Here is a 23,531-nt window from a genome sequence, read left to right as displayed (position 1 = left end):
CGCAGGCTGATGACGCACAGGAGCGGGAGGCGCGGCCCGCGCGGGGGCGACGCGGGCTGATGACGTCAGGGCCGGCTCGGCAGCATGGCGTCCGTGACGCTGAGCGAGGCGGAGAAGGTGTACATCGTGCACGGCATCCAGGTAGCTCCCGCAGCGGCGCCGGCGCCGGCCGCCAGGTGTTCCCGGCCCTGCGGGGCGGCCGGTCCCCGTTCGCCCTTGTGGTTAAACAGCTCTGCGGCCGGCGCGGGCCGCCAGAAGCCGGCAACCTGGGCGCGTTGAGCAGCGGGCGGCGAGCGTCGGGTTTGGACTGTGCGTGTGCTCGCAGCCTTCGGGGTCTCCGAGGTCCCGAACCCGGGTGGGGAGCGGGGCGCCCGGTCCCGGAGGCCTTCTCGTAGCGAAGGAGCGCGGCCCCAGGGCCCTCTCTCCAGCCTTCGCGAGCCGCTTCGCTGCTGGGTGGCCTCTGGCCCGCCTTTCCCCCCTCGTGGTCGGGAGTCGCAGCGACAGAGAAGGCGCCCGAGGTGAAAGCGCTTTGGGACTGTAAATCGCCTTACAAATAAAGGAAGGGTGTTTAAAAAGTGGCTCCACAGGCAGTAGCATAATTTTTGCTGTTTGACATTTGGCCTCCGGAGAACTAAGCTCCCTAGAGGCAGCTGTAACTGTACTAAGCTCTTCTGTGCTCAGCCTTCAGTCCCTGGTTTGGACCACGACAGAATCAGAGCCTGGTAATTAGTTACCGAGGAAAGCCGAGGGCGCCCTTCTTGTCTGTAACCTGCCCAGGTTAGAAACGTCTCCCCAAAGCCTAGGCAGAATCCTGTTCTTGCCCGTATAGACCTGAACGTTTTGTGTTTTGCTTTTCACTTGTGGTTTATCGTGGTTAATTTCATCTCTTCTGGCGTTCCTTTTACATCAGTCTTCGATTCCTTTATTATTTCTAAGATGAGACAAAGCAGTGGGATATAAGGTGTGTATATCAACTGGGTGCTGTAGTTCCTGGAAGCCAAACGAGCTAAAGCAGTGGGGGCTGATGCGCTGAAGCCTTCCCCAACGAGGTGGAATTACTCTCCTAAATCCACGTCAAGTGCCCCTTCTGTGTGTCCTCAGGACTCAGTATTTAACTCATTCAACGGAGCTAGACTCCAGGGGTAGGAAGTAGCCTGCCCTTATATAGCTCTCCTGCTAGGATGAAAAGACAGAAATGACTTCTATTTATTTGTGTGTTTATATATAAAATTATACTGAGTGCTGTGAAGGGAAAAAACAAACAAACAAGAAACCTGCCTAGTCTGGGAGGTCAGGGGAGGCTAAGGAAATTGCTTGATCAAGAATTAAGTACGCTTGAGCCTTCCAGAAGGAAAGGATGGTGAGTCCACTCACGCTGAGGGTAATGGTGGAAGATCAGGTTGCAGAGGTAACCAGAAGCCTGATCCTAGGGATCTTAGAGGCTCAGCCACTCCCTCATCATGGATCTTGGAAGGTAATTATTGACCTGTCTGTATGATACCTTAAGGCCTAGCCAGTGTCCAGCACTTAGTAGGTACTCAGTAACATTAAACAGTAACGTAGGCCTTCAAGGGGAGATGAGTTGGACAGTGTTTTCATTTTTTAAATCAAACCTCTCTCTCACCAGTCACCAGTACCATGGACACATTAGGGCCACAACTATTAGTAAATGTTCAGCTCTGTATCACAGAGCCATGTAGACTAATAGACGAAATAAAACTCTTCGTAAGGATTGTTAATATTGGCCACAAATTTGCCGTGTTTGTGGAGGAGCAGAACAGAATTTACACCTTTTGAATCAAGGTCAGAATGCAGGTGAGTGAGCCTGCCATGGGATATCTATCCACTGACTCAGTTCTAAAACCACCTACACTGCGGTTAAGCTGGTCACCGAGTGCCAGCAGTGCGCCGTAAGTCTAGCTGGAATCCTGTTCCTGCCCCTAGAGACCTAATCATTTTGTGTTTTACTTTTCACCTTTGGTCCTGTTTGGTTTTAGCTTCTGGCTCCCTTTCCCTCAGCCTTTGATTCCGTTACTATTTCAGGGATATTTTATCTTGGTTTGGTGGCGGTTAGAAGCAGTTGAAATTAACCTCACAATGTGTGTTGAGGATTCAGTTGCTAGTTATGTTAACCAACAAACTGGCTCAAGCCAAAAAAAGTACATATGAGAAGGCTCTTAAGTGTTTCTCCAGGAATTCAAGGGCAGTTGGATTTTCAGCCTTTCCCTTGCCCATCTCTGCTGCTTTTTATGCCTTTGTTTTATTCTCGTCGCTCTTCAGTTGGCTTTCTATTTCTTGGGCCATGTGGTAGTGAGACTGTGGTTATCTCTCAGCTCTTGGGGTTACAGTTTCCCTGTATAAGAAACCAACCCTTCTACTTCAGTTCCAGATTCGTCGATGGACAGAATCATTAGGCCCAAACGTGGCCACTGGGGGATGAGGCCACTTGAGAGAGAGAGAGAGAGAGAGAGAGAGAGAGAGAGAGAGAGAGAGCGCGAGCAATTTGTGGACAGGAGGATGAATCATTTTATGTTCTGGCAGAAGATGGGACCCAATTCAGATAACTCAGGGGACTTGCATAACCACATGCGTGCGTTTCAGGGAACCAAGAAGAGATGTGGAAGAGCCCAGCGACTACTGGCCACAGGGAGTAGCTGCCACCTCTAGGCCAAAGGGGCCAGAAAGAAGCAGAGTACAAGAACATCTGGAGTAGGCTGCCCTTTATATAAGAAGGGGATATAAAAAATATTCGTGTATCTGCTCATTTGTGCAAAGGAAAAAGGGGAACCAGGTTACCTACCTGGTGTGGGTGGGAAAGGGGCAGGAAAAAGGGGACATGAAAATAGGGATGGGGGGGGAGTGACCTTCCTTTGAGCACACCTTTTCTGAAAGCTTTGACTCTTAGAGCCGCGGTGAAAGTCCACACATCCAAAAAGTAAGTGAGTAATTAAAAGTAACGAGGTAATTAAAAGTAACCGTACAAGTGAGTAACAGAGCCACCCTGAGGATGGGGGAAGACAACTGGAAAACAATATTTTGCTTGCGTGGATAACTTGGATAACATATGACTAAAGACAAAAATAACTCTACACAAATACTGTGCTCTATTAGTAAATTTGTTTCTCCCACGGGTATGGGTTAGCAATTCTGAAACTATGATTATACTAAGATTTAACAAATACGTAAATACATTGTAGATAATGAGAGCCATGTTTCTCCCTGTCTGAGAAAGAAGTTACAAGTAAGACCAGGAAGATTACAACCAAATATCAGTATGAATACGTGGCTTTTTAATAGATACGTGGACAGGTACAGATATAAATACAGGTGTGTGTCTGTGTGGGTTAGTATATGTACATGTATTTTCTAACTTTGTCTGCCGAGAAACTAGAAGCAGTGATACCCCGGCAGCAGTGAACCTACTTAGCACCAGAGTCTGGTTTTTCTCCAATAAAAGTAACCAGGGCTCCTTGGAGAAAGGGCTGATCGCAGGGCTGAGGCAGGGGAAATATAAGAGGCTGGAACATCTTTTGTTGTCGGAGAGTAAAGAGTGCTGAAAAAAGATGGGAGGCACGTTGAAAATGCAGGAACCCACCCAGAGGAGCTCCCAGTGGCCAAATCCGGAACACTGAGCAACAAGATGAATAATGGCAGTCAGTATTGGGTTATGACCACAGCATAAAAGAGATCCCTATAAGTTATACTGATATAAGCAAATAATTGAAGAAGTAAGCAAGGATAGGGGACATGCAGTACCTAGACCCCTCGGAAACCCATCTTCGGCATCGGGTCAGCAAACTTGTCCTGCAAAAGGCTAGATAGGGAAGTTTTGGGGCTTGCAGGTCATACGGTCTCTGTCACTCCTCCATTCTGTCATTGCGTGAAAGCAGCCATTAGTTACTTAAACGAATGGACACGGCTGTGTTCCAATAAGACGATTTACAAAAACAGGTGGCCCTGCAGGCCTGGGTTTGTTGACCCTGTTCTAGAGAATGTGTGTTTTAAAAGATAGGAGCTAGTTGTTTTTAGCTGTTCGCAGAGTACATCCTTTTGAGTTTGGGGGTCAGGAGAGGTACAGCTGAGATGGTTGTGCCCGGTGGCTCTGACAACACATACTTCCTGGTGCAATTTTGGAGTTGCAGATTGGGAAAGGGGCAGCTTATTGTTGTGTCTCTTGTTGAGATTTTGTTTGTTTTGTGTGCCTGTCTGTCTAGTGGCATGTACTGTGGTCTTTGCATCCCAGGACAGACGTGGGGTGCACACCTAGCTTTGCTCTCCCTAGCTGTGGGACCTTGGACAAGTTGCTTAACTTCTCTGAGTCTCCATTTTCTCATATGTAAAATAGTAATATTGTATCATCCAGAAGTGGGGCTGATTCTCTTAGAGAAAGAGCTGTTGTGCTGTATGTGTCTCTCGAGGAAGGACAGGGAGTGATCGGCTTAGGAGTCCGTTGTCGCCTTGGGATCACAGCCTTAGCATTGTGTTGTCGCACTCAGGAAGACCTTCGGGTGGATGGCCGTGGCTGTGAGGACTACCGGTGTGTGGAAGTGGAAACCGACGTGGTGTCCAACACCAGTGGGTCTGCCAGGGTCAAGCTGGTGAGTGCCGTGGCCGTAGCCCGTGCCCATGGGAGGAATGGGTAGGCCCTAGGGAACCCGCCACGGGCCCTTCCAGGCTTTCGGAGCACAGATTGTTCTGAGGGAAATCTAAAACCCAAAGCAAACTCTGGGAGAGGGTCTGTCTAGATCTGAAGGACCCCTCATCTCCTTCAAGGGCCACTTTCCATGTCCCAGCGCTGCTCTTAAGAAAGCCTCCCCGGGGGGGTGTCCAGGAGAGGAGGGAGGTGGTCGGGTGCCTGGCTGCCTGCCCTGAGTGGGGACCCACTTTGCACGTGTCTACAGGGTCACACGGACATCTTGGTGGGAGTGAAAGCCGAGATGGGGACGCCGAAGCTGGAGAAACCAAATGAAGGTTACTTGGAGTTCTTTGTTGACTGGTCAGTACTGTGCAGATGTTTTTAAAGAAAAATGATTTAAAAGCTGAAGATTGAAATGATTTATTAGAGTCAGAGAAAGAACCTCTGGTTTCTGGCTAAGCCCACTGTTAGTTTGTGTTTAATCGTCATTCATCCAGTGAGCAGGTATTTACTGAGTTGCTCTGTGCCAGGAGCTGGGATATGTGGAAGGAGGTGCTGGGTCAAGTTCTGTCCTTGTCGCTGGGCCTCATTTTCCCTGGCTGGAAAAGCAGGGTGTCTGCAGGCCACCCAGCACATGGTAGTCATGAGAGTCCGAGGAGATGACGGGTATCACGGTGCTTTGACAAATACCAAACATGGATGATAAGGGTCATCTAAAATGCCCTGTTTCCCTTTCTGCTCTGTCTTTGCAGTAAACTTCTCATGACTTGCTTGGCAGAGCAAGGGCTAGAGCCTGCCAAGCAGACTGGCAGGCTGAGGGAGCGGCCGCTAGGCAGGCACTGTGGGTGCTGGGAAAAGCTACGACTCAGCAGTGTCTGCAGCCAGCCCGCCAGCCTCTGCTCTGGCCAGCTGTGTGACCGACCTCGGGCTCAGTGGTCTCTCTACGCCTACGTTTCTTTATCTAAAAGATGGGGATAATAATACTGTTGTCATGGTGAGGAAATGAAATAATGATGATACAGAGAGCACCTGGCACAGTGATTGGCTCCCAGGGCTTTCAGTCAATGTTATTTCTCGCCCTTTTGTCACTTCCCTCTTCTAGGGGTTGGGGCTTTTTGTTGGGCTGCTGGCCCAGTCGCCTCTCCTGTCTGTAATTCCACTTCTAGCCAGGCGGGGAAGCAGGCCTTCCTGAGGTGGGTAAGGCTCTCTATGGCCTCATGCTAGGTGCAGGGATGTAATAGTGATACTGTATTGGGGGTCCCCAAGACCACCCCACATTCAGAGATTTGCTGGGTGGACTCACACGACTTAGCATATGATTCTACTCATGGCTAAGCTGTATTACAGCAACAAAAATGCAGCAACATGTGTGTGATGATTCTGCCCAAGAAAACTCATTAGAGACGTAGCACCCAGGATATTTTGGGGGCTGGTCATGAGAGCACCTTCTGCTTAACACACACCAAAATTCCAGACTCTTAGAAGGAAAGCACGTGTTGAGCATAAACCATTTTTCTGCAGAGATGCTCTAGGCACAGTGGGTTTACTGTTGACGGGGAAGAGTCTGAGAGCCAGGTTCCAGAAGCCAGCTGAGAGCCAGCCTTGTAAGCAGGCCCTTGCACAGATAGCCGCCTTGGGGCTGCTGGTTCAGCCCTTTTCTGCACAGATGCTAACCCACGTTTGTGTAGCAAGTTCCGGTCTTCCAGTCTTCCTTTCCAAACTGTTTGTGAGACAGATGAGTTCAGAGAGGGTGAGTGACCCTGGGTCACGTAGCAAGGTCATCCGACCGAGTCTGTGCTCTTTCGACTTCACGCAGCCTCCGGAGGCCAGCTTTGGAGGGTTATTGTGCTTCGAGGTCCCAGAACGTATCTGCGTGCATCTTTCTGGCCAGTTTTACTTCTAGCCCATTCCTGCCCCCTGCCCCGCCCCGCCCCCCAGAGCAGTCTCGTCTCCTGGTTCTGCTCAGCTGCTCTCACCCGTCTGAGCTGTGCAGTGGAGTCGGCCCATTCTTTCAGTTACTGCGCGTGGTCGTGACCTTGTCCAGGCTTCCAGCTTTCCTCCTCCTTTGCCCTTGGAGGAAGAAGAAGGCCTCTCCTGGCCTTGATCTGCCTAAGTCAGTGCCATAAACAGTCACTGAGGAGCAGACCCCAGTGTGACGAACTGTAGTTTGTTTCCTTTTCTTCCTCTTCGTTATCTTCTCCCTCTTCTCCTTACACAGACGAAACAGTCACCGGGCACACCAGAGAGGGTGTTTGCACTCAGTGCTTGGGGCAGCGGACGCGTCAGTCGCTTTGTGACTGAACATGACTCCAGGTTTGCTTGCTGCTCTCATCCCTGTCTAGTCCCCCTTTAAAGGGAGGGCGGCTCTGGGGTGAGAGGAGCTTTGAGCTAGCTGCCTCTTCCTGAGACCCGGCTTCTAGGAGTAAGCCCCTCTCCTGGCCGACAGTGGCTGCCTGCTGCTCTCTGCCCCCCATTGTCAGGCTCAGGAGAACCCCAACAGACCTAGATGCTCCAGTTCCCAGGTAGTTCTCCTGAGTCTCTTTCTCAAAATGGATAGTCTCAAGGTGGCAAACTGTAGCATCTGTAAGTAGCCCAGTTAGTGTGTGATCCAGCCAGAGGTAGAACTACCCTGAGAGAGTCACAAAACCCCATTTTCCTATGGAGAAGGGACACATTACCAAGCACCTCTGGCTGCCGCCTTTCCCAGAACCTCATTTGAGCCTGCAAGGAGCACCTCTAAATCGCACAGACAAACCCCTCTGTTCCAGTCCAGCGAATGGGAACGGCTTCTAGGCACCTGTGGGTGTGCCCAGCGGAAAGGCTGCTGCCCCCGCCCCTCCCCAGGCCCTGGTATCGGGGCCTCTGCCGAATGCTCAAGGCACTCCCCCATCCGCAGGCTGAAACAGAGTTCTGACCCAGCGGGAGGAAAGTAATTGGAGGCGGGGGTTCCCTCCTGCCAGGCTGAGCCCGGCTTGACCTAACTATTTATCAGCCACTTCCAGGTTTTAATTATTTAAATTCCCAGAGATAGAGAGGGCTCGGAAAACAAACTGCTTTTCTGCTAACTCATTCTACTTCGGTCTGTCCACTTGGAACAATACATGGAGCCTGAGGTAGTAGACACTGCCTCCCACCCCATCATTTTCCCTGTGTCATGGGAATGATGCCTTTTGGAAAGGGTGCCCTGTTGCACCCAATCGCCCCATATCTGTGGAGGAGTAAAGACTTGGGGTTCCTGAGCTCTGCTCCAGAGATGCCTGGCAGCACTTTCACTAAACTGGGAGCAAACTCGGACCTTCTGACTTCTGTCTCCTGTCTTTGGTTTGTGAGTCGTTGCCTGAGAATAGGCCATTTTAAATAAGAACTTTGAAACTTGAGGAAAGATGCTTTCTATCTACAGCCCAGAGGAAGGTTAAGAATTGAATGAGCTGGTGTGTCACTCTGGGTTACCACCAGGTGGCGGCCCATCAAATCGCTTCTCAGCGCTCTGACCACCATGTTGATGGGCTTAGGAACTGCGGTTTAGCTTCGCTTTTTAACTGGGAGAGTGGGGAGCGCATGTGTCATTCATAGGCATCTCAGTAGGCCCGACGCTGGTCGCTGCCTTCTGGGACCTTAACTACTTGTCAATGAGATTACGTGTTTTTCACTAATATGGGCCCATAAGCTTTGAGCCCTGACTTGGTGGGTGGAGCCACTTGATCTCTGTTCCTACCTGCTTAGTGCTGCTTGAAGGGCGCACTGTTCTTGGCTGAAGGGCGGGGGTGTGGGCAAAGCAGACAGGACACCTGCAGAAGCCATTTGAGGCTAGCTGTATTCTGAAAGCCTCCAGCGGTGATGAGATAACTCTCCCAGAAACTTCAAACAAGGGCTTAGATGACAGAGTGTTCAAAATGTGCTACTGCCCCCATACCCATTTATGGGGCCGCTTCTGCAGGCTCAGACACGAGCGCGTGCAGAGGAATCGGGAGCCGGATGACTGCTGAGGGGGAGCCCGGACCCGGGCACCCACTACCGTCACTCTTCCTGCCACAGCCTGGCCTGACCCGGCTGGAAGGCTCCATGGATTTGCAGCCTAGATTGATTGTGAGGGAAACAACAATGGGCCTAGTGTCTGAAGTCCTGTTGTAGGTAGACATGGCCTTGAGCTCTGCATACCCCAGTTACACCAGACAGAGATGTGCCAAGCAGGAGGAGGGGGGTGGAGGTGATGAGTCAAGAGGGGTGAGAACTGGGAGGGGCAGCGTTCCCAGGATTTTTATTAGTGTATCCAGCTCAGTAAGCGATTTCCCAACAGCCCTGGAAGAGGGGCGAGGTCATACGTTATGAAGGCACTGAAATGGTTTGTGTTAATTGTAAAACCAAAAAAGCACTTTTATGCTGAAAAACCAAGTATATACTCACCTACTGGCAGAATATATTGTGAAACCTGTGAGCAGGGGGCTAGGATTACCAACCTGTGTTCTCTCAACTTTATACCTAATAGAGAAGCTTTTTTGTAGGACTCCCGTGGTCTGCATTTCTTGACTCTCACATTTGTGACCTAGTAACAAGGCTCAGACCAGCGCACCCATTCGTCACTGAGGCCCACGACAGGCCCCAGGAAAGCTAACCTGCCTGAGGTGAGGCTGCAGGTCTGCCAAGGACACATTCAGGGAGAGTCCAGCAAAGCCTCGCAGAGAGGGCCAGGCTGCCTGGGTTAGAAGCTTCCTGTGACTCAGTCACGTCGTCCCTAAGATGGGGCCAGCAATACTGCCTCCCTTGCAGGGAAGTGAGAGTTAAATGAGTTAACACGTGTAAAGTGCTCAGAGTGGAGTCTTGCACATGGTACACATTCCAAAAAGTTGTTCAAGTTTCTCTTCTTGTAAAATGAGAGACTTGGACCATCTCTGGTCTCACAGTGTCATTCTGAAGGCCACATCCCACCCGGGAGGTTTTTCTTTCATTAATGGAGGTTTTTTAAAAAGGTGAATTAAAATGCTGTTAGAAAAGGCCGGGAAGTTTTCCACAGTTGCCACCTCTCCCTGTTAATTACGTATAGCCTTTCGTTGAGACACCTGCAGTTCCCTGGCTGGCCCCTGCAGGCATTTGGTTTCTTGTCCTCTGGAAATGGCTTCTAAGTCCCTCTCCAAGTCTACATTTCTACCCAACACTATCAGAAAGGGTCCTTGTGCTATGAGCACCCCTAGTAATGAGGTAGAACCCTCATTTTTCTTCTTCAGCTCTTCATCCTTTGGCAGAATACAGGGGCTCTGGCTTTTCTCATCTTACAACACACTACACCCTATTCCCTACTCTGAACTACTTCCTTCTTTCCAGCCTCCTCCCCAGAGTTACTCCATGGCCAGGGCACCATCCAGACCCAAGAGCTTTCTATGGTCTCATCTGCTTCAACCTTCTTCTCTGCCTGGCTACCAGCTGTGCCGAAAGAATGACATGGTTAAAAAGGAAAAAAAAAATCTTTTCAAATGGGAAAATTTTTCCACTTTAGATTAGCCCACGGTCAAAAAAATCGATGGGTTGTGGTTTTATAGGTAGATTAATTTAGCCAGTTGGACCGGGAAGTTCTGTAAACCATCCCTTAGGGCTGTGGAAGCGTTAATGCATCATCCCCGGCAATCAGTCACACCCAGGAGGATGTGACCCTCTATAATTAGAAAAGGTAAACATTTTAAGCATAAGCATCTCTGACTGGATTTGTCTACATAGAGATCTATATAGATGTGTTTTTAAACACTTAAAATATGGAATTTAATATTGATTGCTTAGTGTTTAAATTAGGAACAGGTTGTGTTTTGCTGGCTGTGCAAAATAAGCTTGGTCTCTGGTGACTTGTTTATTTCACCAGAAATTAGCTTTTTTTCATGGCTCCATGCCTGAGACTGGCAGAGGCAGGGAGGGACCAGTCAGGTTGCTATGGCGGTAATGAAGTTCCTCCTGGGGATTTTAAATTGGGGTGCTGGGGGCTTGTGGTGGTAAGGGAAGACTATATGATTCGAGAAGCAAAGTTATTATGTAACAATACACTCTGATTGTTTTAGGATTCATTAGAATGGACTAGACAAAAGGGACATTTAAATATATTAGGTGAGATTTCTTTTAGCATTTCACAATTAGGGTGGGCACAGCCTTGAGCCTTCACACAGATTTTGCTTTGCCTGGTCCCCTGACCCCCGCCTACCTGTGGCCTCACCAGCTTCTGCTCAGCCTCGGGGTTGAGGTCTCCGGTAACCCTCAACACTGACTGAGATCCTCCCTAACCCCCCACTCCTGCTGTGCTCACGTTGGGTCTGCACCCGCCTTGCATGGTCTCCAGGTCTCTAGTGCCCAGCGTGGGGCTGAGTACCTCCCAGATGGGTGAGTGGATGGGCAGATGGGCCGGGGAACAGAAAGCTTCAATATGTGGTTTTGTACAGACCCTACTGAAGCAATGGTTTCTTACCTTTCTGGGCCTTTTTCATTATAGTAAAATGATTACTTATCTCACAGACGTATTAAGGGTTTGTTTTTGTTAAGCCAAAACCCTCAAAAATTTCCTGTTAAACACTTGAGTAGCACTTAAGAGTGGCAAATGTTGATGCCTCTTTATTCTTTGTTGAGGTAACTGGGCATAAGATTCAAGAGGCCAAAATGGAAAAGGTTTCCTCTTGAGCAATACAAGTAAAGTGAAAGGGAGGGCCTGATGTTTCATCAGCCAGCACTTTGTCTCTCCCGTTTCATTGTCCTGCTTTTCAGTGCAGTGATAATGTAGCGTTAATGACGTAGCTCTGGCATACTATCACGCATGCCTTCTAGATCATTCCAGCAAGGTCACTGTGCTTCACATTGTGGCTTTTCTTCTGAGAATATCATCCTGTAATCGAAAGCTGTAAAAACTAGGGATGGTGTATGTAATGTAACCCCTCTGTAAGCCAGACTCCGGTTCTCTGGGCTTCCCGGCTGCCTGGGCCCGCCAGAGAGGAGTGTTTCTTCTCCTCTCCAGGAGAGAGAGTGAATTATTGCTGGCCCCAGGTCCCTTTGCCATTGCTCTCTGTTCTGTGGATAAAGATGGCTGTGTCACGAGTCAGGAAGGACTCCTGTCACACACACTGACAAGGCCAGGGCCGGCTGCGGTCAGGCTCGTTCTGTGTCTGGAGGCTGGGACAGTGGCCAATGCCGTGCTTTCCTCGTGTCAGTGGCTTTCCTCAGAGTGCCGGCTCTTCCGGCCTCCCTCAGGGCAACTGGAATAAAGCCTTGCTCCGGTGCTCTTTGCATCTGAGAAGACCCACCAGCTTTTCTGTCGCCCTTCTGTATAGTTCAGCCAATGCGACCCCTGAATTTGAAGGTCGAGGAGGCGATGACCTTGGCACGGAGATCGCTAACACCCTGTCACGGATATTCAGCAACAAGAGCAGCGTGGACCTGCAGGCCCTCTGCATCAGCCCTGGGGAGCACTGCTGGGCTCTCTACGTGGACGTGCTGGTGAGTGTCACGTGGCTGTGCCGGCCGCCGCTGCCTTCGCTCAGGCCACCTGGCCTGCTTTCCTCCCAGCGCCTGTTCCCTCCTCGGGGATACTTTCAACTTCCAGGGTGAGATTAGTTGGGAAAAGATTGGTCTCCTGTGATGGTTCTTTTCTTAAACACAGCACGTGTATAGTAGCATGTGTGTAATGCCACCCTGCAGTACAGTGCCCGGCATATCATGGAAGCACCTAAAACTATCCCGAGGTTGTCAGGGCGGAGATGCTGTCTCGATGGCGCCAGACAGAGTTTGGGCAGAAGCAGGACAAATGGGCGTCTTCGTCTGTGTGGCCGATGCGTTCTTCACGTGCATGTTCATTTAACCCTTACTTCGTTTTGCAAGTGGACACTGTTATTTTCCCCAGGAATAAGTAAGGCAACTAAGGCACAGAGAGGTCAAGGAACTAGCCCAGGAAATCTCAGCTTAACAGACACATTTACTTGAAATCTACTACAGTCAGGTTATCCACTTATTTCCGGTATTGTCTTTTTCCCCACTTGGGTTATTTTATGAGAGTAGGAATTTAAGTTCATGGAAACTTTACGCTTCACGCTTCCTAGTTCTTTAGTGGCTTTGGTGTTTGCCAAGTGGGTTAACTGTGAGGATTCTGTCACATGGCCATTGTACAGGTGACCTTTGGTGGGGAGATAGGTCACAAGGCTGCCTTATGATGGGCCCCGGGGGTGGTGACGAGGACCAGGATGTGGTCTGTGGCTTTGGGCGTGGGAAGGAAAGGGGCTGTGGACGTCGCCTCAGCACCTGGCAGCGGCTGTACATGGTGCCCGAGGCGCTGAGCCCGGGCATCTGAGAAAAGTGCGGGGAGACGCAGGAGGAGCGGGATTTTTGTGAGGAGACATGCTTTCTTCTTGGTGGGCTGTACTTCCTAGGAGTAGGTTTGTGGGGGTTGCCTTATGAAAGGGCTCCTGGACCCAATTCCAACTTGGGGCTGGAGTCCCCCACACCAACAAACAGCTCTTGGGCAGCAGCAGGTGTCTGAGAATTCAGCTCCGTTCTGACACTGTCTCCAGGGAGGTAGCATCCGATCGCACAGGTGAAGGGTTCAGTTACAAGACTGTCCCGCACCCCAGGCTGTTACCTGTGCTTCTGACTGACTGGCGACAGGTCAGAGGTTCCATGATTGCCATCTGGCGTTCGATTAATTTGCTAGAGCGGCTCACAGAACTCAGAAACATTTTACTTGCTAGATCACCGGTTTGTATAAAAGGATGTAACTCAGGAACAGCCAGGCGGGAGAATGCGTAGGGTGAGGTTGTGGGAAGGGGCGTGGAGCTTCCACGCACAGAGCAGGCCACCCACCTCGCACCTTCGCTTGTTCACCAGCCCAGAAGCTCTCCAAAGCCTGTCCTTTTGGGTTCTTATGGAGGCTTCAGTACACAGCATGATGGATTAAATCACTGGCCATTTGCGGTTGATTCAACCTCCAGCCCCTCTCCCCTCCCGGAGGTCAGGCAGTGGGCTGAAAGTTCCAACCCTCTAGTCAACATGATTGGTTCTTGGCAGTTGGTCCCTGTCCTTAGGTGGGGTCCAGAAGTCACCTCGTTAACATAGCAGAAGACACTGCTATCACTCTCCTCACGAGGAAATTCCAGGGGTTTTAGGAGCTTGGTACCAGAACCAGGCCAAGACCAAATATACGTATCTTATTATGAATCACAGTATTCTACTTTGTGAAAAGAAACCCCTCGTCCCCAGAAGGCTAACAAAATAAGCTGTGCTGTTCCCCTAAGAGAAGCATTCTAGGATTCGTGCATCTGACGGGGAGGTGTGTTTGTGAGCAAACCTGTCTTCGCCTTCTGCTCCTGCCCCAGCTTTGTTACAAGGAGGGACTTTCTTCCCCAAGAGGGTGGCACCTGCGATCTTCTCTGGGACCCCAGCCCAGGCTCTCAGTCACCCTGGCTGTCCTGCATCTCCCGCTCTCCCCCCAGCTCATCTGGGCTTATTTTGACAGCCCAGTTGGCCCGCTTTGAGCCTCCACATCCCACCCCCTCTTCCCTCTGCTTCTTGGCTCTACCACTGTGTTTTGCAGAAAGGTTCTTGCTAGGCTGGGCCTGCTTGGCAGCCAGAGAGAAAGGTAGTCTGTGAGCAGCTGTTACGTGCCAAGGATGCTAATGACATGATCTCATTTAAACCTCCTGGCCGCCCTAGGGAGAAGTCTGACTGCTTTACTGAGGGGGAAACTAACGCTCAGAGGACAGCAAATGGCAGAGGAGAGTGTCTGACCCACGCTGCCCGACCTGGGCTCCCCTCCGTGTGGTGCCCGTGAGGGGCCTGGCCAGGCAGCCTGATGCCCAGAGTGGGCTCACCCTTTGCCCCCTGTGGAGGACGGCAGCCCCCTCAGCAAATCAGCTAGAATGTTAAAAATCAGAGTTGGGGTCTGGCCTTCTGAAGCACAGCCATCGTTAGGAACCTCTGCTCGCAACGATGAGGTTGGGGAGTTTGCAGCAGGCACCCTCAGTCTGTGAGGACAGCTGGAAAATGAAAGAGCAACTCAGTATTTATTTAAAACACCTACTAGTGCCTACTATGTGCTAGGCACACTTCTAAGAGCCTCACAAACACTCATTCACTCTTTATAACAACTCTGTGGTTTTCCCCTCCATGAGGCACAGAAGTTTAGTGCCACTCACTGTCACTCTGCTAAGTGGCGAAGATGACTAAAACACAGACAGTCTGACTCAGGAGTCTGGCTGGAGCCCTTTGCTGTGCAGCAGACAAATCTGACCCAGATTAGGGAAAGCTAGTCCAGCTGCGGAACAAATGAGCTGCAGTCCTAAAGCCAGGTGGTCATATAGGCTGGGGGATCATATTTTAATAAGCAGTAATTATTCAGGGCTGTAGGAAAGATGGTGTCTGCACGTGAGGTTTGCTTGGAAAGCATAAATAAAGGTGGGAGTTAGCTTTACACTGGGCGTGAATGAGACGGGCCAGGTATAATTGTGACTCGTAGCTGAGTTTGGAAGGCCCACGCCTAGGGCCTTCCGTAAGAAATCGCCAAGCTCCTTCATGGCAGAGCTTGTGCTGGACACTGAGGATACAGGAATGAGCCAGCTCGACAGGGTCCAGCCCTCAGATGAAGAGGAGACAGACTTTGAGCAAAAACACGGGAACACACGACTTTTCTTTCCCATCCTCTCCTTTCTTCCTTGGTAGAGCCCAGTTGGCTTTATTCCATAAACTCAGGCCAAGGCTTCTCTAAAATCAGGACAGAAGGATGTGTCATCTTCCACTTAATAATGCTCTACCCTTCCTGCTGAATGAGCACACATAAGTGCAGGCAGCACTTCTGCTCTTGGGCAAAAATTTGTATGAGAGACCTTAGTAGTTAGTACACTTAATGTAGAACATGGTAATGACGTGCGGTAGGTAACTACACTAAACGTGAACCTGGTAGCAGCTGCAGCATCAGTGGCCACCTGTTTTTACCTGTTTGGAGGCCGGGCACATGCTGGCAAAGATGCGAGTAATGCTTGCGGTGCAACTGGGAGCTATCAGGGGCAAACTAAAGGTGATCGCGTCCTCCTTCAGTGCAGGCCTGGCTGGCTGCAGCGCCTGTTAGAGGAGATTCCCTGCAAGCCGAGGCCTGAGTGGCGGTACCTCAGCCAGGGCCAAGGGTGACCTCGCACGGGTGGCCCATGAAAGCACAGCCATGACAAGGCCGTGAACACGCCATGTCACTGAGCCAGGAGAGCAGCCATGCGTTCTTATCTGTATTTGTAAACAGTCAGCATTTCTTAGGAACCAGTGTCCTTTAATTGGGATAATACTTAAGTAAGACATGACGCTTATTTTTTCTTTCCTGCTCACTCCTTGTCTCCCTTAGCTGCTGGAATGTGGTGGAAATTTGTTTGATGCCATCTCCATTGCTGTGAAGGCTGCTCTCTTCAATACAAGGTAAATCTCCCTGGAGCAGTCCCGGGGGCCTGTGGGGAACCTGAGCAGACGCATGTGATGGAACAGTGAGGAAATTTCTCCTGAAGCTCATAGGCGAAGATAACAAGGGATTTTACCATTGAACATAGTGGTATTTAATGGTAAGCTCCAGAAAACAGAGATTTCCCAAGTTAAAACTAAATATATGCATATATGCAGCTCACTGGCCCATGTGGGAATCGAACCCACGACCTCAGCGTTAGGAGCACAGTGCTCCAACCACCTGAGCCACCAGGCTGGCCCCTGTATTGTTATTTTCATAAGTAAACAGGTTCCATGTAGAAAAATATTAAAACACTGCCGAGTAGCAAAAAGAGTAGAAACCAACTACAGGTCAACTGTCCAAATCCTGTTACTGGATAAAGCTCCATGGGGGCAGGGGTTTTCCTGTTTTGCACTCTGCGGTACCCCCAGCACCATGGACAGTGCCTGATACATAGTAGGTGCTCACATAGTCTTTGACTGGACATGTGAATGTTCTGAAAGCAGGGTAGCAACCTGCCATCTGCTTTATGTCAAGAGCAGGAAATGCTTAGGTCTCTGGTTCAGCTTTCCAGACAGGCTGTGTAGCAAGGGACACGGTCCTAAACGGTGTTAGACTTGACATTTTCTCTGTTTGATGCTATAGACTTTGCCCCGCTCTGTGCACCAGCTCCTCTGAGGAAAGTTTGCAGCATTGAAAATAAATATGTGGGTGGGGTGTTCGTTCCACAAGAGAGCTTACATGACAGTACTGGAGGCCCTGGGGCATTAGGAAATGAGGGGTGGATGCTTCTCGGATGTAGCCTGAGGGTTCACTGGGTAAGTGAGCAGAGAGATTCAAGGCATGTTCATCACAGCTTTGTAGTGACAGATTGGAAAAGACCTGGTGTCCCAACGTAGGGGGCTGGCACCTACACAGCCGAATACGTAGAGGTTTGTTCATGTGGAAAACCAGCCACTGAATACAGTCCTTTCATCCTGTTGTTGGTTGTTTTGTTGTATTTTACTTTTGGTAATTCTCATATTTACTATGTCTGGAAATAATATATATCACATGATGGTCGTTGTGATTATTTTTCCAGTGCTTATATTATGAGCAATTTAACATTTATCTGTATTTTAGAGTTTTTCTATGGTGAATTTAGACTACCTCTGTAATTTAAAACAAAAACAAAATTAAATAAATTTAGGTCAGAAATGACAAGATGGAATATTTGCTGATAATGAAAACTGTGGAGTCCCCGTCCCTGGCTGTGCCACTACACTCTTGGCTCAGACAGTCAAGGGGTGGGCCTGGCACTCGTGCCCACTGTGGGGGCTTGAGCAGCAGATGCCAGCAGCATCAGACTGGGCTTGGGCACCATTGGGGAAGAAAGAAAGTTGCCATCTGTTGTACCTCAGGCCTGTCTGCCAGCTGGTTTCCATGGGCACCGGGGCAAAAAGAGAGAGTGGAAGCAGATGAGGCTGTTTAGCTGTGGGGAGGTGTTGGGCCAACTATGCAGCAGGCTGGTGAAACTCAGCTGCTCAGGTTGGGGGGGACACCTGTCACAGGCGCAGCCATAGTCTCCCCAGAATAGGAACAGGCAGCAAGGAATGGTGACTGTGCGAGGCCGTGGGACCCCTGGAGTAAGTCAGGCCCCTTTAGAAGGAAGGATAGAGGGCATTCTCTAGCAGATATTCCCTATCGCTTTTCCCGAACCATGTTGTGGCCAAAGAGTTGGGAAGGGTTGTGTGTGTGTGCACGTGCGCTTATGTTTTAACATACCAAAATTCAAACTGATTTGTCCAAATAGGATATCACTTAGTACTTCCATCCTGGGGACTTCAGCCAGGACTTCTTGGTCCCTATGGACATTCTATGGCTGAAATTCATCTGCTCTGGATATTGGCTTGTGTAGGGATGGCCAGCATCGGAGGCTTTTGTTAGAGGCACAGGGAAAAGCACTACCACTGTTTCTGTTACACACCACCTCCGTCTTCCCGGCTCCTCCGCCCCAGGCTGGAATGAACTGACTGCTTTCCAGCACCCAGCTTCAGAAACAGAATATTACCAGTCCCCCAAAGCCTTCCCACCCTGTACCCCATGCCATCGCTACACCCACTGAGGATAACCACTGTCCTAAAACAGGTTGGTTTGGTCGTGTTATAAATGCAATCACGGTGTCTTCTCTTTTGTGTCCGCCTCGTTTTCTGAACATTAGGTTGATACAGCCCCTGGTGACCTTGAGTCACAGTGTGCTTTTTGCTGTGTGCTGTTCCCTTGTGGGCTTATGCCTTCGTTTATCCAGTCTACTGCTCATGCGCGTCATCTACGACCCCAAGTAGTGACGGACATCATTTTTGTACATGTCTTTGGGCACACATTTACCATCTCTGTTGGATGGGGTGGAAGTGCTGGGTCACAGGGTGTGGCTGTGTTTAGTTTTAGTAGATACCACTGCAACACAGTTCTCCAAAGTGCTTTTGTTAAGTGATACTCCCACCGGCGCTGTGTCAGAGTTCTGGGTTGCTCCTATCTTTGCCAACCCTTGTCTTTTTAATATTAGCCTTTCTGGTGAGTGTGTCTTGGTATCTATCACATTATAGTTTTAATTTGCATTTCCCTGGTGAATATTTAAGTTGAGTCCCTTTCTGTGGTTTACTGGTCACATGAGCAGCCTCTTTTATGAAGTCCCTGTTCAGGTCTTTTGCCTATTTTTCTATTGGGTTGTCTGTCTTTCTCTTATATTTAGTAGGAATTCTTTGTGTAATATGTCAGTTTATACACACACATGCACATGCACATTTGCAAATATTTTCTCCACTCGGGATTATCTTTTAGTTCCTAAACGAAGTCTTTTGACGAAGTACATAATCTTAATACACATTGTGTTTGTGTGTGTGCGCGCGCACATATTTCTGTATGTTTCAATTACAATATAACTGAATCTATCATTTTTTTCCCTTTATTGTCAACACTTTGTGTCCTGTTCATGAAATCTTTGTCTAATCTCATGAAGATGTTCTTAGTTTTTCTTCTAACAGCTTTATTGTTTTATCTCTAACCTTTACACCTGCAGTCTATTTGGTACGGATTTTTATTCATGGTGTGAGGTAGGGATCCAGGTTCATTTTGCGTGTCAGATTGACCAAGCATCAGTGTTTAAAAGCCCTCCTTTCCTCACTGCACTGCAGGGTCGCCTGTGTACTTTTGACAGGAATGATAGACAGTATAGGCATAGCACAACTCCATATTGTGAGACACAGGCATTATTACTCCCGCTCTCAATCTCAAGAAAAAGTGGGAATTATAACTGTGCTCCTGCTTCCAGGATACCAAGAGTTCGTGTCCTGGTGGATGAAGAGGGGTCGAAGGACATCGAACTCTCTGATGACCCTTATGACTGCATCCGGCTCAGTGTGGAGAATGTCCCCTGCATCGTCACCCTGTGCAAGGTATAAGCTTGTATCTGATGGTGCTTGTCTTCCCGGTGGGTCTCCTTCAACCCCAACTCGTTCAGGATACTTCATAGGTTGAAAAGTTATAGTTTCACAAACCGTATAGAAGTAGTTTGATTATATTAGAAACCAATAGTTTGATTATATTAGAAACCACTGCTGTGAGCAGCTCTTTCTTTTCTTGTTCGTTTTTTGTTTTGTTTTGTTTTTTAATTTAACTGGGCGTCCTGTGTTTTTATTTGCTAAATTGGGCAACCGTAGTTTGAGGGTATCCGGCAGGTTCCTCCGTGTTGTGTCCTCAGTCTTTGGTCTTAGCTTTATCTTTCTGAGCAGTCATTAACTGTCTCTTTCTTTTGTTCTTAATTAAAAGATGGTGGAGTCCCGGGGGCACATGAGTGGGTTCGTAGTCATATGGCCAGAGTTTGTTAGCTCCTTCTGCATACTGGGCATTTCACCGAAACAGCCTGCAGGCATATTTCCTTTAACTCCCTCAGCTCTATGGGGTCTAGGCTGCTTGTGTAGGGATAGGCTGGTTGAAAGGTAAACCCCAGTGTCCTCATACGTGAGACGAGGGGATTGGAGCGGCTCCTGGCTGTGTAATAGGTCACGTGTGGGTCTCACATTCGCTCCAGGCCTGTGGAGCCTGACGTCTGGCTGCTGATGCGAATGTGTAACTGGCATTGCCCAAGCTGTGCAAAGAGCCCGTGTGGGGTGAGAGTGTCACTGATCCCATGCAGGATTCATTACATAAAGAGAAGACTGAACGGGTCAGGTTTAATTCCATGAAAATCACTTCATAAACCTGGGCTATGGTGCAGCGTTGGCACTGGCCAAAGCCACCTGCACTGGACTGATTGTTGGGCATGTCCCTTAGCATGGACCCTCTTGATTTCATCTTTGTCACCAGTGAAACATCCACATGGCGTCATGTGAATTTCTTCCTGTGCCCCTCTGTTGGAAACCCTCTGTGGCTTCTGACTTGGATGGTGTCTGAATTATACTTCTAAGCCCCTCACCCCATAGTTTTGTTTCATGCTTCTGTTACACGGCTCACACAGTGCCCTGCAATAGAATGGTTGAACATTGCTTCCAGTACTTTCCACGTGAGCAGAATATTAAATCTTGGTCCTGAGTGGGCAGTGCAGGTTCTTTGCTGGCCCAGATGTTCCCTCCGGGAGGCTGTCAGGAGGGGGTCTGGGGTGTGCGTTGCCCACCTGTGTGCTCTGCTGCCCTCACTGCAGATTGGCTACCGGCATGTGGTGGACGCCACTCTGCAGGAGGAGGCTTGCTCCTTGGCCAGCTTGCTGGTGTCCGTGACCAGCAAGGGAGTCGTGACGTGCATGAGGAAAGTGGGGAAGGGCAGCCTGGAGCCAGAGAGCATCTTCGAGATGATGGAGGTAAGGCTAAGGCTCCGTCTGAGGCAGGTGTGGGGCCTGGCTGGGAGTGCCTGCGGCTCCCTGCCCCCTGGGTCACATCGTGGAATTCTCCGTTTGCACCCTTGACCCCAGACATGGAGCTTGGAGAACAGCTGGTGTGAGCCGGAGGTCTGCTGTCTTAGCCAAGGGGGGCTGGGGGGCGGGGGGCTTCTGAATGGGAGGTAAGGAACCTGCCAGAAACAGTTGCTTGTCTTCTCCCTCTCTGACCCCAAGTTTCTATGTTTCTAAATGGAGTATTGGATTGATAATGTAGAGTCACTTGTAACTCCCATTTGGCGACAACCAAGTCCAGATTTGGCTGACAGTTTTGCTGCTGTTGTAATGGCCACGGGACTGCTAAGCGTGAGCCTATAGCTGGGGCGTCTTTGCTGCTCGCTGCCGGGGTCTGCGTGTGTTTTCTTTCTTTTTTTTAGTGTGGAGGTGTTTCCAGAATGTAGCTGTTATGTTGTTGGGACCTGTGTGGTGTTTTGGTATCGATTTGTCTAATTGTGGAGCAGATAGACTGTGTGCAGTGTTGGAATGGCCAGCTGGCAGAAAGCGCAGCTTGTCCTGGCCAGAGGACGCCTCACATGTGCCCTCTCCCACCCCTTCTCCGTCCCGCAGACTGGCAAGCGCGTGGGCAAGGTGCTGCACGGCTCCCTGCAGACCGTCCTGCACAAGGAAGAGAGCCTGGGGCCCAAGAGGCAGAAAGTCGGGTTCCTGGGGTGACACGCACATCACCCCAACGCTGGGGCGCGGGGCTCACTTTCCCTTTTAAGCTGAAGTTTGTATTTATTTTTCTGAAGTGTTATGAATTGGAGGCAGCATTTGTACATGTAAAATTAAAGTCTATTTTCTGGTCTGGTTTGGTTGTGCCTTGAGTTCTTCAGCTGCAAGCCAAGACGCCGCCTTGTCTCCTCAGGTCCAGACATCTGCTCCAGGGCAGGGGGCAGGGGGACCTGGTCATGGACCTTCCCAGGGAGACACATTTATCTCTTGCTGCAGGAGTTCAAAACAACAACAAGCACGTTGGAATAGGGACCAACTGGAAAAGTGGTTTAAAGGAAATGCTTATGATACGTTTTTTGTGAAATTTCCTTTCTGTCGAGCTTTCAATGTAAGAATCACACACACACACACACACACACACTTTCATTTCTCTGCGCTTGGGTGCTCCTGGGGAGGAGAGGGGAGGACACACGCTGCCGGGTACACACCCAGGGCTTCTGCCCGGCTGCGGAGCCTTCCCAGGTCCTAGGGAAGCCCCGTTCTTGCTGCCTGCCCTCCGAGACATCCAGGCCAAGCTCCCTAGGGCCACTTTGGTCCTTAGCCAACCTTTCTTTTCATTGTTTTGAAATTGCTTTGTGTTTTCTAACCACTCCCTGGTGTTTTGTAAGATTTCCTTGTTTTGCCAGCGTTAAGAAGGCTGCTTCACAGATGTTGTCATTGGCTTCCTCAGCCTGCCTTCAGACTCTGGGGACACAGAAGGCCACCCTCGACGGCCCCCAGAAGGCTCTTCCCAGAAGCCTGTGTTCTGCTGAGAGTGCAGGCTGTTGCAATTCCGTCTGTTCCTGGGTTGAGCAGCGTTTGTTTTTCTCCAGGGGCTCTGATACTCCCTCATCAATCATAAAGGACCCTGGGGAAGGAGCTGCTTTACGAGGGAGAGTATTTTAGCTGTGGCATTTGCTCTCTGCATTACAGTTAGACAAACAGGGTAAGGAGTTAGGAATTTATTGCCTAATGGAAAGAACATAATGGGAGCTGAAGCCCCTGCAGACGGGTTCCAGAGGTCCTGGCATGGGCACCTCTTCCCGGCATGGCTAGGTCCATCCTTGTGGAGAGAAGCAGCTGCCTGGCCTGGGCTTGGAGCTGCTGCCCTGCTGAGAACACAGCCTGGGTTTTCAGTAGTTTTCAGTGTTTTCGCAGTGGTTCTTCCTACAGGTACCATGACTGCTCCCGACGACAATGCAGAAACCAGTCTGTTGCTCCTCCCTGTCCCTGGTTGACTGCCTGTCATGGAACACCGACGGTGGTCAAGGTGCAACTCGAGTTTGAACCAAGTTTAGAAGCCTTGGGTCTTAATGATTTAAGACATCAGACAGATGACACACAGGTGAGGCGTGGCCAGGCCAGTTGTACGTATGACAGCTTCCCAACTAGGCTGGCTGGCTAAGAAGTTACAGGAAGCTAGAGGAAGGAGAGGGCTAGGGTAGCATCTGTCTCTGCCACCCCATACCTTTCCCTAATGGCTACCCCTCCCTGGAAAGAATGTACATCACAAATGAAACAAAACTCCAAACGCGCAACGTCTCTCCAAGAGGCATTTCTTGGAAATGTCTGATAACTGCAGCTCTCAGAATAAGGGAAGAAACAGCTGAAGGCAAAGGCTTGGAAAAATACTGTCCTGGAGAAACCCACGCTTCATCTGATGACCAGCGCTGCCGTTAGTGGCCATTAAATAAACATCAGGGAGAGAACACTGAAGTCAGCCAAAAGGCAACTGAGAGCTTGGCGGGGGGAGGGGGGGTACGTACGGACAGAATGCAATGTTGTAGAATATTCAAATTAGTTTTATTGTATTTGTGATTCCTTGGTCTCCCAAATCATGT

The 23,531-nt window shown here is 49.7% G+C and overlaps 1 protein-coding gene across 3 annotated transcripts; it reads left to right on the top strand.

Moving 5' to 3' along the window:
- The first annotated feature begins 3 nt into the window (after nucleotides 1–3).
- Nucleotides 4–21,787, top strand: EXOSC7 (exosome component 7). 3 transcript variants are annotated; one of them, XM_088798210.1, is made up of 8 exons: nucleotides 4–141; nucleotides 4,497–4,598; nucleotides 4,902–4,996; nucleotides 11,932–12,097; nucleotides 15,978–16,048; nucleotides 19,381–19,504; nucleotides 20,749–20,904; nucleotides 21,503–21,787. In XM_088798210.1, the coding sequence occupies exons 1-8, from the start codon at nucleotides 85–87 to the stop codon at nucleotides 21,698–21,700; spliced, it is 969 nt and encodes a 322-aa protein (XP_088654336.1). In that variant the 5' UTR covers nucleotides 4–84; the 3' UTR covers nucleotides 21,701–21,787. The 3 variants fall into 3 exon arrangements, with proteins under 3 accessions (XP_088654336.1, XP_019579628.1, XP_019579630.1); XM_019724069.3 differs by having other exon boundaries at nucleotides 5–141; nucleotides 21,547–21,787; XM_019724071.3 differs by having other exon boundaries at nucleotides 5–141; nucleotides 21,357–21,540.
- The last annotated feature ends 1,744 nt before the right edge of the window (nucleotides 21,788–23,531 follow it).

This window comes from Rhinolophus sinicus, chromosome 5, assembly GCF_057876585.1.
Source record: "Rhinolophus sinicus isolate RSI-liver-muscle chromosome 5, RSI-T2T, whole genome shotgun sequence".
NCBI classification, from domain to species: Eukaryota; Metazoa; Chordata; class Mammalia; order Chiroptera; family Rhinolophidae; genus Rhinolophus; species Rhinolophus sinicus.
Note: the sequence above shows the minus strand (reverse complement) of the source record. Positions and strands in the feature narration are given on the sequence as shown.